This window comes from Lissotriton vulgaris, chromosome 11 (assembly GCF_964263255.1).
Source record: "Lissotriton vulgaris chromosome 11, aLisVul1.2, whole genome shotgun sequence".
NCBI classification, from domain to species: domain Eukaryota; kingdom Metazoa; phylum Chordata; class Amphibia; order Caudata; family Salamandridae; genus Lissotriton; species Lissotriton vulgaris.
The window spans coordinates 144,875,743-144,894,371 of record NC_141699.1 but is presented as its reverse complement, the minus strand read 5'-3'; the positions used below and the strand labels follow the sequence as shown (position 1 = coordinate 144,894,371).

The 18,629-nt window shown below is 47.7% G+C and overlaps 1 protein-coding gene across 4 annotated transcripts in view; it reads right to left on the bottom strand.

The window, feature by feature from the left end:
- Positions 1-18,629, bottom strand: part of ZCCHC8 (zinc finger CCHC-type containing 8) — a 331,099-nt gene that overhangs the window by 85,078 nt on the left and 227,392 nt on the right. For all 4 annotated transcript variants that reach the window (XM_086942951.1, XM_086942950.1, XM_086942949.1 and 1 more), the window contains exons 10-12: positions 12,847-12,989; positions 12,471-12,595; positions 12,028-12,114 (exon numbers count right to left, since the gene is read on the bottom strand). In XM_086942951.1, coding sequence (XP_086799077.1) covers positions 12,028-12,114; positions 12,471-12,595; positions 12,847-12,989 — 355 coding nt within the window. The remainder of the gene's footprint in view (positions 1-12,027; positions 12,115-12,470; positions 12,596-12,846; positions 12,990-18,629) is intronic.

The window sequence follows — 18,629 nt, the reverse complement described above, 5'->3', positions numbered from 1 at the left end:
CTTTGGGACTGTACCTTGATTATGGGTTACTGGGCCAGGGCGACGGCGACTATGTCCATGGTATTGCGATAGAAGTTCCTCTGGATATAAAATGGCTACTTCTGGGAATAAAAGGCTAGCAAGCTTGCTCTGGGTACAACAAAATGAATATGCTACTTACCAGTATGCATCTGTTCTTGGCATGTAGGGCTGCTAACATTCATATCTTAGCATTAGATCGCCACCTAGTGTTGGGTCCGGATGATCGCACATTGTTGTCCTGGAAGAGTCTTCGAAGTATCCTGAGATGGGTGGCTCCTCCCCTGGACTACAGTGCGCATGGGCATCGGCTCCATCCCCAGATTGTTTTTCGCCATTGTGGCAGAGGATGGAGTGAAAAGTGTAAAGGATGTCCATGCTAATGATTGAATACAATAGTATATCTGCAGCTGCGACAGGCACCGGGGAGGAGGGTGGGCGATATGAATGTTAGCAGCCCTACATGCCAAGAACAGATGCATACTGGTAAGTAGCATATTCAGTTCGAGGCATGTGGGCTGCTAAATTCATATCTTAGCATAGAATACATAGCAGTCCCTCCATCAGCGGCGGTTGCCCGTGCCAGCTGCAGAAACCTGAAAAAGTGTCTTGAGAACAGCCTGTCCTACAGCCGCTTGCTGTTTGGAATGTACATCAACACAGTAGTGTTTTGTAAAGGTATGTGGTGTAATCCACGTGGCTGCTCTGCAAATGTCCTCTAAAGGAATGTTTCCTAGGAAAGCCATGGATGCCCCCAATTTGCGTGTGGAGTGCGCCCTTGGGGGTATTGTTAAAGTGCGCTTTGCTTTTTGATAACAGATTTGAATGCACTTAACAATCCATCTGGCTATTCCTGCTTTGGAAATCGGGTTGCCTTTGTGTTGTGGTGAGAAGGCAACAAAAAGTTGTTTTGTTTTCCTAAAGTGTTGTGTCCTGTCTATGTAGTACATCAACGCCCTCCGTACGTCTAACGTATGGAGCATTCTTTCCGCCACTGTTTGTGGGTTCTGGAAGAATGCCGGCAAGTCGATAGTTTGGTTGAGATGAAAATGTGACACCACCTTTGGAAGGAATTTGGGGTTAGTACGTAGCACTACCCTATTTGGATGAATCTGAATGAATGGCTCTTGGATTGTGAGCGCTTGTAGCTCACTAACACGCCTCAGTGACGTAATAGCAATTAGGAAAGCTACTTTCCACGTCAGGAATTGCAGTTCACACGAGTGCAGTGGCTCAAATGGCGGTCCCATCAGTCTGGTGAGGACCACATTGAGGTTCCACACCGGAGCTGGCGGTGTTCTTGGGGGAATGACTCGTTTCAGACCTTCAAGAAACGCTTTAATGGCAGGCACTCTGAAGACTGAGAGGTGCTGCCTATTTTGAAGGTAAGCTGCGATGGCGGATAGATGTATCCGAATAGAAGTGAACGCTAGCTTGCACTTATAAAGGTGTAACAGATAGCAAATGATGTTAGGGATAGATGCATCTAGCGGGTTTATGTCATTGTCTGCACAGTAAATGACAAAACGTTTCCATTTTGCGGCATAGCATGCCCTGGTTGACGGCTTTCTCGCCTCCTTGATGATGTTCATGCATTCAGGAGGTAGGTTGAGGTATCCAAACTCTAAGACTTCAGGAGCCAGATCGCTAGGTTGAGCTGTTGCGGATCTGGATGCTGAATTTCTCCATGGTTCTGCGTCAGAAGTCTGGGCGTGAGGCGCAGTCTTTGATGCGGCACCACTGAGAGTTCGAGGAACGTGGTGTACCAGGCTTGGCGCGCCCACGTTGGAGCAACTAGGATGAGTGTCATCGAGTGTTGCCTTAGTTTTCTCGCCACCAGTGGTATCAGAGGTGTCGGGGGAAAAGCGTAAGCAAATTTGCCTGACCAGTTCATCCATATCGCATTGCCCTGCGATTGGGGGTGTGGGAACCTGGCGGCGAAGCTTTGGCATTTTGCGTTCTCCCTTGTGGCGAACAGGTCTATGTCTGGACGACCCCACCTTTGGAAGTACGGCTGGAGTACCGATGGATGTATCTCCCACTCGTGCATTTGATGACTGTATCTGCTGAGCAGATCCGCCATCTGATTGTCCTTCCCTGGGAGGTGTTCTGCCATGAGGAAGATGTTCCTCTGAATGGCCCACTTCCACATGCTCTGAGCCAGGTGAGACAGCTGTGGTGAGTGGGTGCCTCCCTGCTTCTGGATGTAGTACATCGCGGTCATGTTGTCCGTCCGGACTAACACCACCTTGTTGCACAGATGTACAATGAAGGACTTGAGTGCCATGAAGATCGCCATCAGTTCTAGATAGTTGATGTGCATCTTCTGCTGCTGCGTCGTCCATAGTCCCTGCACCGTGTAAGTGAGCAGATGAGCTCCCCATCCCTGGAGAGATGCGTCCGTTGTCAGGATAACCTGTGGCACTGGCTCCTGGAACAGTCGGCCCTTGCAAAGGTTGTGTGGAGTCCACCAATGCAGAGAGTTGTATGCCCGACTGGTAACCAACACTAGGTCTGTTAATTGTCCCTGAGCCTGTGTCCACTGATTTGCTAAGCACTCCTGGAGCGGGCGCATATGCAACCGTGCGTGAGGGACTATGAAGATGCAGGAGGCCATCATGCCTATCAACTGCATGAACACTCTTGCTGGAAGTGAGTGTCCCGGTCTGAACTTCTGGATTAAAGACTGTATGCCGTCTATCCTGACCTGGTTTGGTTGCGCCTTGGCCGTCAGGGTATTGATTGTCGCACCCAGAAACTGCCGGACATGTGCCGGCTGAAGGTGTGACTTTGGGTAATTCAACGAGAAACCCAGGTCGTGAAGGAGGTGAATGGTAGTCGACATGTCCGCGGCGCACTGCCGTTCCGACCTGGCTTGAATGAGCCAGTCGTCGAGGTAGGGGTAGACATGGATGTTCTGCCTCCTGAGGTGCGCTGCTACTGTCGCCAGACACTTGGTAAACACCCTTGGGGCAGTTGTGACTCCGAAGGGTAGGACTTTGAACTGATAATGCGTGCCCTGGATAGTGAACCTGAGGTACTTTCTGTGGGACGGATGTAGCGGAATGTGGAAATAAGCATCCTTGAGATCTAAGGTTGCTAAGAAGTCTCCTTTGTTTAACATAGGAAGGATCTGTTGCAGTGTAAGCATGTGGAAATGCTCTGACAGTATGTACAGATTGAGGGGACGGAGATCCAGAATTGGTCTGAGAGATCAGTCCTTCTTTGGAATGAGGAAGTACAGGGAATAAACCCCTGTTCCTTCCTCCCCCACTGGCACGAGCTCTATTGCCCCTTTTTGCAGCATCACCAACACTTCCTGCTGCAATAAGTGCAAGTGCTCTGCGGACATAGGTCTTTGCCTTGGTGGAATGTTGGGTGGAGTGGACTTTAACTCTAGACAATAACCGTACTGGATAAGCTGTCGCACCCACCTGTCTGTGGTGATGTTGATCCAGACGGGCAGGAACTGCTGTATTCTCCCCCCGACAGGTGTTAAATGGTCGGGGGCAGTGACAAAGTCACTGGTTGCTTGGGGCAGAGGAGCGTGAATTGTTGCCTCCTTTGCCACGTCCTTTGTTGCTGTTTCCCCTGTAGCCCCTCTTGTTTTGTTTGGGGTACGAGGACTGTGCTCCACCTCTAGGGAACTGTGATTGTTGACCCAACTGTCCTCTGGTGACTCCACGGGCACCTGAGCGACGAAAATTATTGCCACGAAACTGCTGTGATTGCAGGGCCCCCATAGATTTAGCAGTTTCAGTGTCCTTTTTAATTTTTTCCAGGGTGGTGTCAACATCTGGACCAAACAGTCTATCCGGATTGACTGGTTGATTAAGTATGGTTGTTTGAATGTCAGGTTTGAACCCCGATATGCGGAGCCAAGCCTGTCTTCTGAGCATGACACTGGTGTTAATGGCCCTAGCGGCTGTGTCCGCGGCATCAAGTGCACACTTTATGGCCGCGTTGGAGATCAGTTGTCCTTCTTGTATAATCATTTTGGTGCCCTCTTGAAACTGCGGAGGCAGGTGTTCCACAATCTGCTCTAGTGTGTCGTAATGTGATCTATCATAACGTGCCAGTAGTGCCTGTGTATTTGCAATACGCCAGAAATTGGCAGCCTGTGCAGCCACTCTCTTGCCTCCTGCCTCTAGCACTTTGGACTCCTTATCCGGGGGAGGAGCTTCACCCGTTGTTTGGGAGTTGGCCCTCTTGCGTGCGTTTGCTACCACCAGGGAGTCAAGCGGCAACTGTCCTCGAATGTATGCAGGGTCTGCAGGCGCTGGTCTGTACTTCTTTTCAATACGTGGGTTGACCACCCTCGCCCTGGTAGGCTCTTTAAAGATGTCCGCAGCATGCTTGAGGACCCCTTTGAGCATAGGCAGGGTCTTTACGGTTCTTTCCGAAACTGAAAAGGTGTCGAATAGAAAGTCTTCCTCAACTGGGTCAGCATGCATGTCCACATCATGATTAGCAGCTGCCCTCTCAATGAGTGCATGAAAACCTGCAGAATCCTCTGTAGGGGATGCACGTGTACTGAAAGTCTGTGGGTCTTGTCCCACATCTTGGGTGCCTTGGTCCCCCATGACATAATAAGAATCTGGCTGTGCATCAGGTTCATTTACTGGGAACGTGTATTGTTCATCTTCACCATAGCCCTCACTGTCCGAGTGGCCTGGAGACGGTGTTGGGCTCCTTCCCAGAGGAGGCTGGATAGGTTCCATGAGGCCTGAGGCGTCCTGTGGAAACTTCTTCTTCTTTAGGGGGATGACATAGGATTCCACCGGCTGCGAAGTTATCTTCCTTTTGTAAAGGGTTAACTTCCCCGTGTCCGCGTCTATGAAACACTCCGAATCCTCTTCTGGGTCGAGCACTTGACCCGAAGATGCCCCTGCCGTAGAAGATTCCGACTTCTTTGGCGTCGATTTTGATGAGAAGGCCTTCGGCGCCACTTTTGGCGGTAGAAGGAAGAGGAGTTTACTTGCGGGCTTGACCGGGACGTCTGCCGCCTTCTGCGTCGATGGCGTTGGCGTCGACGAAGAGAAAGCCTTCTCCTTAATTCTTTGCAGTGAAGCAGCCACGAGAGATGCGTCGGTGACCGATGTCTTTGGCACCGACGAGGTGGCCTTGCCTTCGGATGCGACGCTCCGTTGGTCTTTTGGAGGGATGGACGGCGCCGACCCCGAGTCCTTGGAGCGAGGCGCAGATGCCCCCGTCGGAGCCGGGGCTGTGTCTGTTGCCTTGGCTGGCTTTGCTTGCGCCGGCGCGCTTGTCTTGTGCGTGCCGCCCTTCTTAGAGGATCTCTCCTCCGGCGCCGATTTCGACCCTGCGGAATCGCAGTGTTTCTTCGGCTTCTGCGGACCGGAGGTCGACGGAGTCGATGAGGCCGCCGGTTTATTTGTTCTTGCCGTTGCGACCGCCATCTTAGGGACGATTGAGTCCTTTACTTTCGGTTTCGGGTCGGCCATTTTAGGTGCAGTCGAGACCGTTGCTTTCAGTTTCGGTTTCGAAACCCTCGGCGCAGCAAGTATGTCCGTGGCCGGGCCAGCAGGCGGGGCCGTGGCTTGCGCTGCAGGGTCTTGGGTAAGGCCGACAGGCGATCCCGCGACCCTCTCCAGATGTCCGCCAACTTCGGGGCATAGCTCGTCCCCTGAGCTATCTTCCGCGGCCCCATAAACCATATCGTCGTCCCCTACCTCGTCGACGTATTCAAGGCCTTGACCCACGACTCCGTCGTCGTCATATTCCGGATCAGCCTCGACCTCCGTCTCAGGCGGGGAGATTTGAAGATGATGGCTCTGGTCCTCCTCTTCTTGGTCGTCGAATATGTTCTCTGGATCCGGGGCCGCCTGTTTGGCCACCAGGCGCACCGCGCGCCGAATCGTGAGAGTTTTCTTCGACCTGAAACTCGCACAGGCCCTGCAACTTCCTTCGTCATGGTCTGGCGAAAGGCATTTATTACAGACCGGGTGCACGTCTATATGTGGGTACTTGGACCCACAGAGCGGACAGAGTTTAAACGGGCTCCGCTCCATGTTGGGAACTTAGTGTCGAGTCGCGATGAGAAGGCCTCGATGTCCGAAGAGTAGTAAAAACTCCGCTGATTCCGGCTCCGAGAGACGGAAGAACTCGAGACCGTACGCAAACAATACCGACGTAAAGAACCCAAAGCCTTTTGGCCGTTAAATTAGATGTTTATTCGGTTCCGACGTCGAGACCGCATCCGAACCCAATGGCGGAAAAAAACAATCTGGGGATGGAGCCGATGCCCATGCGCACTGTAGTCCAGGGGAGGAGCCACCCATCTCAGGATACTTCGAAGACTCTTCCAGGACAACAATGTGCGATCATCCGGACCCAACACTAGGTGGCGATCTAATGCTAAGATATGAATTTAGCAGCCCACATGCCTCGAACCTTGTCTGAAACTGGCAGCTGGAGTTGTTAAGCGCAATATAGCGTGAGGGGCCACTGCTACGCTGATAGATACTGACTGGGAGGCAGACCTGGACTGATACACCAGCGGGCGGATCATGAAGTCTATAAAGCCAGAGGATGCCCTAAAAAACATGGGAAAAGTTGTGTGTGTGTGGGTAGGGGATACGGAGAACATACAACGGGTAGGGGTGATTAGAGAACTGCAGGAGGGACTTCAGGACGGGGCAGGAGAGGGTACAATGAAGGTACTGGCAAAAGCACAGTACCTAAGATCATAAGCTGTCCAGAGGAGTGCTCTGTTGAGGCCCACTGTATATGCGTTGTTTTTCAATCATGTTACTGTCATGTGATAGGCGAAGCCTGAGTTTTGGTTTTAATAAAAATAATTATATAATTTTTTAAAGAATGAAAAGTAAACACTAATTTCCCTCAAAAGACAGACCCTAACATTTGACCTCAGTCTTTGAACGCACAGCAAAATTGACAAAATAAAACCAAAATGTAACAAATTTGTTCCACTGAACCATCCTGTTTATTTTCACGTCTTACCCTGGTTCTGTAATAGGGCATAAGGGTAAGGTCCTGTGTATTATATGTACAAGCTTATTTTGGTCAGTGGTCTTTAATAACAGCATAACTTAAACAATCCTCCTCCTTAATTTCACATTCATGCCATGGGTGCTGGAAGTAGGGGAGTGAAGTGTGCTGAAGGAACTCCAAAATAAACACGCTGGAGTTCATGCTTTTATTCAGTCAATATAACTCTGACACACAAAACATTTCACTACATTTATTCACCAAAATAGGTATGGTTTATCATATACAAACAGTGCAGTGCTCAAAGGTGCAGTGATGTGCAACATTTACAATGAAACATATGAACAAGAGGATGTCTCAAAGTTCCATAAATCACCAACAGTTCGAAATGTATTCACTGATTGTTTTCATCCGGTTCCATAACCAACAGTCCCAGTGTCCGTGGCATGAAACACTGGTGTGTGCCTTGTCAAGTTTTCACTTTTCTCTGCAGCATGGCACACAGCCTGCAATGGCAGTTTGCATGTTGGTGATGAGGTCCCTTAGGGTGGCACAATTCATGCTGCAGCGCTTAGGGACCCTCTTTAGTATCCATGCCCTACGTTCCAGGGTACCACTTACTAGGGACTTAAAAGTGTTAAGATCCTAGCCAACTGGCTTAAAACAGTCTACTGCAGTGACAAAAAACAAAATAAAGGATTGCTTTAGGTAAACAAAGCACCTAAGCACTGAATAATTTAATATGCGATTATTCGGTCTATGTTTCAGATGTGAAATATTGATATGCAATTATTCCATAGGAGGAATGATGCACAAACGGTCAGTATGAAGTGGGAAAGTAATACCCTCCTGGGTGGAGCCAAAGCTCACCCCATGTATTGCTTGAAGAATTATTAACATGCCTTCAGACAGCAGTAGTTCTTCTTTTAGTCACACAGTTGGGCGACAGGCACTCTGCATTTTTATATATGGGCAGTTCTGAGCCCAGAGGGCAGGGAAGCAGGGTGGGGGGTGGTTGGGAAGGGTTGTTCTTTTCTGTTTTTTGTATTATATTTTATCTCAATGGTACAGATTTTGCTCACAACGTAACCAGTTACTCGTCACATACGAACTTATGGGGACGCAGCGTAACAAGGAACTCAAAGTCTTAAGCTGGAATGTCAACGGGCCAGGGGACAGAATCAAAAGAACGGTAGTACTGCAATATGTTAAGAGGGTTTTGCCAGACATTGTGCTCCTCCAAAAAACCCACCGTAAAGGCAATGTATGTAAAGCAATGCATAGATATGGATATCACATGGTGGCACATGCTGGTTTCACCTCTGGTTCAAGAGTAGTGGGCATACTGAAAAGGAAATCATTCCCCTTAATCCGTCACGTCCACATCTAGATATGCGGGAATCACAGGCACTTGGGAGGGCGCCAATTTTACTCTCCTCTCCATATATGCACCACTGGGACTACAAGTCGCAACCTTCATGGGCCTTAGCGCCCTATTGTTGACGTTACCAGAGGGACACTTGGTGTTGGGTGGTGACTTTAATTCAGTCCTATCGGGCTCGCTCGACAGTCAACCTCCTCGCACACTACCCAAAGCCGCTCACTCCTTTCCCAGATTTTTAGAGGCGATGGGCTTAGTGGACTGTTGGAGAACCTACAATCCAGACAAGCTACAGTACACTTTCTACTCAGAGGCTCATAACCGCCTTTCACGCCTTGACTTCATAATTGTCCCCACCCCGCAGATCTCCACCATTCACGAGATCAGACACTTGGCCAGAGGAATATCAGATTACCTCTATGGGTCCACATTGTTCTCGATCACATACAAGTGGGACGTGTTGCACCTATGAATCCTAGGTACCTCAAAAAAAAAAAAAATCGTAAAGACCTCAATAAATCAATAGACAACTATTTCCTCGAAAATGAGGAAATGGTGGAATCTCCCCAGACGTTGTGGGAGGCCTTCAAAACCGTGGTTCGGGGCCAGTCCCTTTCCTTAATAGCAAAATCCAAAAAAGGCAGGCTTAAAGCCATTTCAGAGGCCTAGCACAAGATTTATAGCCTTGAGCAAGAAATGCACACGGACGCCACCCCGGAAGCCCTTCAATTGCTTCGTCTGTACAAACACAGGTATCGGTCTTTAGCCACAGACCAGGCAAAACTAATGGGGCAAGACAGACTGGGATGTATCTACGACTGGGGAGACAATGCCGGGAAACGAATCGCCTGGCTGGACAAGAGAGACCACGCTAGCAGGCTCGTCCCGGAACTTAGAAACGCTGACGGTTCCCTCATCACAGACTCAGTCCATAGCCAATCACTTCGCCACCCACTTCCACTCCTTCTACAGCTCGGTGACACCCTACGCAGTGTCAGACTCCTCGGCTTTCAGAGATATCTCACTCCCAACTCTTTCTGAAATAGACCGTACTTTCATAGATAGCGTCTTCACAACAGACTAAATTGCTCTCGCAATCCGAACACTTCAACCGGGCAAGGCCCTCGGCCCAAATGGAATCCCAATCGAGCTTTACAAGCTCCGGCCTGACAAATTGGCCCCCTATCTGAAACTCATGTATGAAAATAGTCTGAATAAAGGCACATTTCCCCCTAACCAGGACTCTCTACTATAGTTGTGATCCACAAAGACGGTAAACCAAAAACAGACTGCTCCTCCTACCGCCCTATATCCCTTAACGTAGGTGGGCAGGGCCTCTACTATAAGGGAGGATGCAGTCATAGCCTTTTTAGATGCCACTATGGCATTTGACACAAATGAGTGGCCTTATCTCTTCGCAGTGCTTGGTAAAATGGGATTCGGTGCGGTCTTCTGTCAGTGGGTGCGCTTGCTATATAGTAGACCTATGGCTCAAATCGTTGTTAATAACAGGAAGTCTGACACATTAGAGCTTAGCCTGAGTACCAGTCAGGGATGCCCCCTCTCCCAGTTGCTGTTCGCCCTGGCCCTTGAACCCCTCGCTGCATGGATCCGAAAGGACGTCATGATCCGAGGGATATGATGGTCAGCAGACTGGGAAGACCGCATCTCCTTGTATGCGGATGACATTCATCTTTATCCGACATCCCCCAAGAGATCCCTTATTGCCATATACGACATCCTTGCCGCCTTCGGCAGGTATTCTGGATTCCACGTGAACTGGCAGAAATCCCTCCTCCATGTGGGTCCTCCTCCCCTACCCCACAGCTGCCCTATACTCATCGTCTGACTGCTTTAATTACCTGAGTATATACATCTCTATAGACCCACTGGTCAGACATGACCGTAACCTTGCTCCCCCCCCCCCCCCCGCAGCGACTCAGAAATGACATCACGCATTGGAAGACACTCCCACTTTCTCTCTTGGGTAAGGCGGGCCTTTTTAAAATGAGGTCTCTCCCTTAATTTCTCTATGCCCTCCAAAACTCCGCTGATCCCGTCCCTAATGCATATTTCAAAAAAATCGTAGGACTCCAGAGAGACCTTCCGCGGACTGGGCAACCGCGCATAGCCATGAAACAACTTACTCAGTTGGTATGACGGTGGTATTGGATTGTCGGACATCAGGAAGTACTACTGGGCAGCACACCTCACTGCTATAAACCATTGCACCTACTGTCGCCCAGACGATCCGGGTTTTAATATGGACTGGTGGATCCTCCCAAATAGATCTTTTGCCCGTGCATTATACTCCAAGCCAGATAGATTCCCGCTTACCGGCCCTACGCGGCACACAGTTAAAATTTGGCATGCTGCAACCAAATTTCTTGTCTGGAATGAAAGGTTGACTCTTGCCACGCCCTTGTAGGACTCTAAAAAACTGGGTGACTTGCGACAAGCCAGGGGTTTCGACAAGTGGGACCTAATTAGTATCTCCCACATCAAAGACCTTTGGAATGCCGAGGGCGTGAAATAATTCGCCACATTCCATAATCTATACTCCCTCGCGAACTCAGAGCGCTTCCGCTACCTCTGACACGCACTAACCACAACACTGCCCCGTGAAACAAACCCGGTTGCTATACCGGCGCGACTCCACATAGTGCAACTAAAAATCCTTTACAGGGTATACCTGACTGGACCCCAATTAGTGCACATGGGTGGACTGACTGATGAGTCATGTAGACGGGGTAGACGGGGATGACTGGGATGAACTCATACAGGTACCTTTATGCACATCCTCTGGCAATGTGATCCAAACCAAGAATCCTGGCATGCAATCCATGTGGTCATAAGCGAAACGTTGGGTGTTGAAATCGAACCGCTGGCATCCAGGTGTCTCCTTAATATCTGGGAGCCTACCGATCTCAACACATATGCAACACAATGGGTCACTCCTGCTTGCATATTCGCCAAGAGAAACATAACAACTCTGGGGGACCATGCATGCACCTACTGTGACTGACTGGGAAAAAGACCGACTGGAGTATGTTGCGTGAAAACACAGTATATGTGGCCCGGAAATGGTCTAAAATATGGGCCCATTGGAATGCTTACCGAGGAGATATTTGTTCCCCCCCTCAAGAACTAGACAACGAAGATTCTCCCTTCCTGTGATTTCCACCATACTCGTTAACTCTAATTATACGCTATTTACTTTGTAACTTGCTGTACCCTGCCTACTGATCATTGTGACTATGTACCATCATGTCGACATTATTTAATAAAAAGATTTATAAAAACAAAACAAAAAAAACAAAAAAAGATTTATAAAACAAAAAAGAAGAATACGGACCAGAAGTATTTTTAACAAAATTAAGCAATGAAAATAGTATACTGCCTTCAAAAGCACTTCTGCCATTTGACCGCATTTTGGAAATTTGAATTTTAGAAACAGGAATACTGACAAATTATCAAATTGAAACGATTAACATTTTTTTTTGCCAAATAGTGATATTTGTTCATGGCAAAAGTTCCTGCTTCAAATTTCAACAATGCAACATAGATAAACACTGAGTCTACCTCAAGCAACTCATGCACAACATAACAAAGTAGGTCTATCTAATTATGAATTGAAAAGGTGTATAATTATTTACCGTAGGAAAAGTAGAAGCAAGGTAGTTTGCAAAGACATCCTTTTGATGGAAAGACTGCATAGGAATGGAACCATACATACGAAAATCCTGCATAGATGGAAATATGAAAGCCATGTTACCATAAATAAATAGTGGGGAATATTGAGGATTTAGCCCTTTAGCAAGGCATTTTTCTGTTAAACTACCAAAATTGCCTGCCATGAAAATGTAACACATTTTCTAATTTCATAGTACACATAGGGTGAAATATAGATCAGGTCATAGGGAGCAATTATACATATTTGCCAACATAAAGCATTAGTTTTCCAAATTCATGACAGCAAACAGCAGTTGTGTAGCTAGCTGAACAAGGCTCCATAAAAACATACAATCGTTGATTTACACATTTTATTTAATGTTGGTTAAGTGCAAAATGTGAAACCAAGTTAAGAGAGCAAACTTACGTCTGCATATCCTCTTGGAGCTGCTGTATTAAAGCCAGGATAATTGACCAATCTGGATAAATCGTATGATACACATATTGGCTTCTGAGGGGTTTCCCCATCTTCAAGCTCCCCATCACTTGTATCTACAGATAAAGAACATCACATTAGCACTCATTTGGAATACCACCATTTTTTGGCCGAATCAGGGATATTCCTGTTGTAACCAATTGTTTCCATGTAGTTGTTTCAGAGACAGTGGAACACTTCAGATAGGTACAATTCATCCTTTCATATCTAAACAAAAATCAGATCTTATACACAAAATATATTCCAACTATATTTTTCAGAGAATTTTCAACACCAAACACTTTAGAGACTTTTCATTGTACAATACCTTTGCCATCATATAGTGAAAGCCCAGAGTTTTCCATTTCAGCCTCTTTCAGCCACCCGGGCGGATAGCCCAGCTGACGCATGCGGTATATAAAGGGTGGAAGATGATTTTCTGAGACACCAAGTGCCTCTTGCAGGTCACCACTAAAGTGAAAAATGATTCAATATAAAATTTGAGTATAGCGACAACCTACAAATCCAGGTTTACAGACGAAATTGTGCAGTATTATGGACTATATTGCATTCAATATGCAGGAAACACTGAATAAGGCTGCATGCACTAGTTTGTTCTTTCAATGACTGACAAACTTACAATTTAAGCTGCAGCATTATGCACATTAACAGTACTGTCTCGCCAACAAATATTGTGTGCTTTGTACTAGGTTTCTCAAACTGCAAATCTGGATAAAATACTATATCACTCTGAATTGAAACATACTTACTAAGGCAATAGACCTGGTGGTGCCAAAAGAACATGGCTGCTCAAATGTTATGAAACTGATTACCTACCAGATAACAGTTTTGCCGCGTGCAACTGATCTAAATTCTAATGAATTGCAAGTCTAGCAGTTATGTCTGGTAATACCGATTAATAGGTTTTACTTTAAGTGCATCGACCATAGGAAGGTTCTACAACCTCAAACATAAGCCACAATGCCTCAGGGCATCACCACCCTCTTCAATTTTTTTTTACCATTTAACCCACTAGACTTTTTTCCGCTGCTCCCTTCATTGGTGAGGCGTGTGAAGGGTGGGTAGTACTGAAAACATTTCTACACCGACTGCCTGACTTGCACTTTCTTACTTGCCTGGATGTCTACTGAATATTGTTTAGTAACTGTTACAAGTTGAGCATTGATGTGCAAATCTCTTTTAATGAGATGTTCCCCGTTAATGTGGCCCCTTTAAAAACTGGTGTTGTGTGCTCTTGGTTCAAAGTTAAGGTTTTCCCATGACACTGAGTAGCGTAGCTGAATAGTTTGCACTGTCTGCCCGGCTGTAGAAATCCTCGACAATGGCTGCCCTCTTGGTGGTGCGTGTGCCACAAATAACTGGTGTGTAGGAAGCTGGCTGTGTATATACTATACCAAAGTGAGGTATAGTGTGCACAGAGTCCAGTGGAACCCCAAAAGTACGGCCGGGGTAAAAGTAGATAGCACCTTACTCTCGATTTGTGGTAGTGTGGTCGAGTACTAAGGTTTTATCAGAGGGTAGTGGTAAGCATTTGTTGTACACAATCAGCAAATGATATCACACACTCAAAGACTAAACTTTAGACCAATTGGTTTTGTATAAAAATATTGTTTCAGTTATTTTATTTTCTAGAACCAAGCAAGCCTGTCACAGGTAAGCAATAAAAACTTTACAGTAGTAATGCAGTTTGTAAACAGTATGAATTGCAATTGTATATGCACTTTGATTTGATTACAGCAGAGCTACTAGTAATGCAATGCTTTTGAAATAATGTACATATATTTTGCAGAGGCTTTTTAGTGGAATGTTAAGTAGAATACTTTACAGATTACTTTTCTTACAAAGTGCAGTATACCTGGATACTACACTGGGACATTTCCTGCAAACAGGTAAGTAAAAGCGTTTTTGTTATTTAGTTGCCGTTTTAAAGGGGTTCTTAGATTTTCCAACTCCACACTTAGAAAATTCACAGATAAAACAGTCAAGGTTATCCTATGGAGGAAAATAAGGTTATCCGTTCAAAGGTAAGTAATTCGGTTGTGGGAGTTGGTATTCTGGGGGTAGACTCAGGGATCCCCCAGGGTGAAGGATGCACTCTTGTTACACACTCAGCGGCGCTAGGGTGGCCGGGTTACAGAGTGTGGAGGTCCAATGTTATCCAATTCTGTGTTTGGCTGCTGACGAGCAGGCCACAGGATTGTGGGAGCAAAGCTCCTGGACTTAAGCTCAGGGCAAATGGGGGTTCAAGGCCAGCACAAAAGGTGTACGCTCAGCAGCACTGGGACGGACGGGTGCAGAGTGTTGTTTTGGGGTCGGCGCCATGTAACTTTCAAAGGGTAGTCTCCGGTTTGCAAACACTGCAGGCTCGGGGACGAAGGTCTTCTGGATGCGACCACCACTTTGGGAGGTGTCAGTGCAGGGGTTCCTTTTAGGGTCAGATCTTACCAGCTCCTGGTCGCGGTGGGGGTCCTTACCGTTTGAGGCTGCAGTAGTCTGCTGGAGTCTTAAGGCAGGTCAGGGGTCATCAGATCCCGGGTCAGGATCGCCGGGGAGACCTCTGTGTTTGGCCACTCTAACTCAGGCCGTGGGGTTGGGTGCAGACTCTCAGACTTTGACTTCGCGGAGTCTGTTAGTGAACAAAACCGGCCTTTACAGGAGACAAGTCTTTTCTTTTGAATGCAGAGCAGGTCCTCGGGCGGGGTTCTTGAGGTTGCTGGCTGCAGGACACACCGGAGTTTCGCTTGTGCAGGTTCAAGGTGGGGACTAACCGGTAGGGCTGGGGCCAAGTCAGTCACAGTCAATTATGACACCCTCCAGTGTGAGAGGGTATAAGCCTCACCCTGGTTCGCTGGGTCCCTCAATCTGCAAGATGGCGGGGACTGAGTTGTACTTCTCCTCGCCCCCTGAGGGGTGGAGTTGGCAGAGGTGGGCATACCTCCCTTCCTCACTTGGTTTTCCCTCCAGTTATTCCACCCAAAGTGGGGGTCAGAACCATTGGGGACCAATTGCTGGAAGCAGCAAGTGGCTGGGAAAACTCACAAAGGTGGCAAAGCCTTTGAAGTTTCCCTTTCGTGGACCCTGCCCCTCCTGGGGGAGGAGGCTTGGCACCTCATCCCAGGATGTGCATTGTTTCAGACCCCCGAGAGAACCAGACTCTTGACCTGAAGGTCCAGAAACAGGTCTGGTTGCGCAGCTAAAAGCAGCTACTCAGCCTGGATATAGTGGTACGTCGTTTTTCAGGGGGCATCTCTTAGATGCCCTCTGTGCATTTTTTATTAATTTTTTAATTAATTACTTTTTAAACTTGTAAAGCGCACTGCTACCCGTAGGTTTCCTGGCGCTGTATAACGCTGGGGAACCAGTCCTGACTTTTCCCTGTGAGATGCTCCCTATTGGGCACCCCCAAAGTGAAACCAAGCATCCCCGGCGTTGATGGGGCCGTTTGTGAAGATTAAGCAAGCTATTGCCCAGAGTTGCTGAGTGGAACCCATGGTTAGAGTGGCACCAAAGGCGAGATTTATCGAGCCCACCACTGACATTGGCCCAACACCCTGCCGCGTCGGGAATTGAACCCTGGTCCCGGGCCAACCTCTGCTTCTGGGTCTGCCGCCTCTAACCAGTGAGCCACACTACTCTGCTCTACACTACGCTTATTAAAGCACACACTGGCATTAGTGTGGGTTTAATGTGCTGAGAGGTTAGATTCCAAACTTCTCAGTTTTCAGTAAAGCCATCATGGTACTGTGGAGTTCGTAATGACAAACTCCCAGCACCATATACTCTTAATGGCAGCACTGCACTTACAATGTCTGAGAAATGCCTTAGACATTGTAGGGGTACAGGCTCATGCACCTGTACCCTCACCACTGGTATAGGGCATCCATCTTGAGGCGGACTGATCTACGCCACGTGCAGTGGGTTGTAGGCATGTGCCATGTAACTTCTCTCTGTTATGCAACGGCAGTGTGTAAGTGTAAAGGCACAGGGCCTTGAAGGGTGGAACAATACATGCTGCAGCCATTAGAGATCTTCCCTGGTCACAGTGCCCTGGGTACCATTTACCAGGGGCTGACTTTGCCAATTGGGTTAGTTTTGGGGAAAGAACAAGACCCAGGGCACATCAAGCCAAAGTGCATCAGTAGTCTGGCAAAATGTGTGTGTGTGTGTGGGGGGGGGGGGGGGGGGGGGGGGTCAAAACCCACTTTCCTACAAGTCTACAATCCTTGGATTGTGTGAGTCTGCAGGTGAGCGCCCCAACCAGTGATCAATGCATCTGCTGTTAGCACGGTCTGTGTAACAGAGAGAGCAATAGGTGTGGCCATCTACCAACACTGTATCGGTCAACTGACCCTGCGACTGGTTCCACTGACTTGCTAAGCATTCTTGAAGGGGGCGCATGTGAAGTCTTAGACAAAGCAAACCAAAACGTAAACTCAATCCCCACAAAAATACCTAAAACCCCACCATTCAAGTTCTACATCCCTGAGAGAGAACAGGTCCATCAAGTAATTATGAGTACTAATTCTGGAGCAGGTCAGATTCTTGTCCACCAAAATTTTTTCACCTTTTCCCTGAACTGCTCAGCGAGAAATTGATAGAACTTCTGGGACACAGTGAACTCAGGTACCTACCCCGACCTCTGGAAATTAACATCAGTCTTACCGCTGCTAAAAAAAACCTAACCTAGACCCAGAAGAACCGGGAAACTACAGGCCAATAGCCAGGATTCCCTTTTGTGCCAAGGTAGTCGAAAAACTCCTGAACAAACAACTTGCCCAGTTTATCACCGAGGCAGACATCCTAGACCCGTCCCAGTACGGTTTCCGTGAGGGGCACAGTACTGAGACAGCCCTGCTGATGGCGGTGGAAGAACTCAGGGGCGTGTTGGACGCCGGGGGGAAGGCCGCTGTGATTTTATTAGATCTCTCGGCGGCCTTCGACACGGTTAACCACGGCACGCTCCTGAACCGACTAGCATCAGCAGGAGCACACAAGGATGCACGAAATTTACTGGCTTCTTTCCTAGACAGTAGAACCTTTACGGTAGAACTTGGAGGAATAAGATCTAAACCCTTCAACTCACCCTGTGGGGTTCCACAGGGATCATCATTAAGCCCTACGCTTTTTAATCTATATGTTGCACCACTGGCTGGAATTATTAGGGCAGCAGGATTCCTGCCAGTGTCATACGCGGACGAAAAATTGTTGTGTCAATCAAAAATGACAGCTCTAATACCGCAGACAAGTTTCAAAGCTGCATGACACAGGTCAGCCAGTGGATCGACCAGAATTGCTTGAAACTGAATGGGGACAAGAGTGAGGTCATGCTGCTAGGAACAAATGCAGAAATTTGGTCACCAGATTAGTGGCCGGCGGATCTGGGAAACTGTCCGTCACCCGTAACGAAAGTCAAAAACTTAGGCATCATGCTAGATAACAGGCTTACCTTTGATGCTCAAACCAACAAACTGGCATCTACTATGTGGTTCATCCTAAAAATGATTAGGAAACTAATACCGTACATTCCTCTGGATTCCCGCAAAACCGTAGTGACGACCTTAGCCTTGTCAAGACTTGATTACGGGAACGCATTATACGCTGGGATGCAGGCACAGTACTTAAACTACAACGCCTGCAGAACTCGGCAGCACGCCTAATCCTAGACATTCCTAGAACTGAACACATATCACACCATCTAGATACATTACATTACATTGGCTCCCCATGGCAAAACGAATAAGGTTCAAATCTCTATGTCTAATTTATAAGGCACTCCAGGACAAGGGACCCTTGTTCCTCAGAACCCACCTAAAGCCATATACCCCCTCAAGAGAACTAAGATCAAGCCAGGCTAAGCTGATACAAGTTCCCAGGTTCAAACAGGCAAGATGGGGAGGCAGAAGCTTTATACTGCATGCTGCTAACGACTGGAATCGTCTTCCCCTTGCTATCAAAAATAGTACCTCCCTGATGTCATTTAGGAAATCAGTAAAGACATGGCTCTTCAACCTCCGCTAAATCCAGCTCCCGTGTCATCAGGACAAGGTCTCCTTCCTCAGCGCCAAGACGCCCAAGGGCATACGAGCGCTT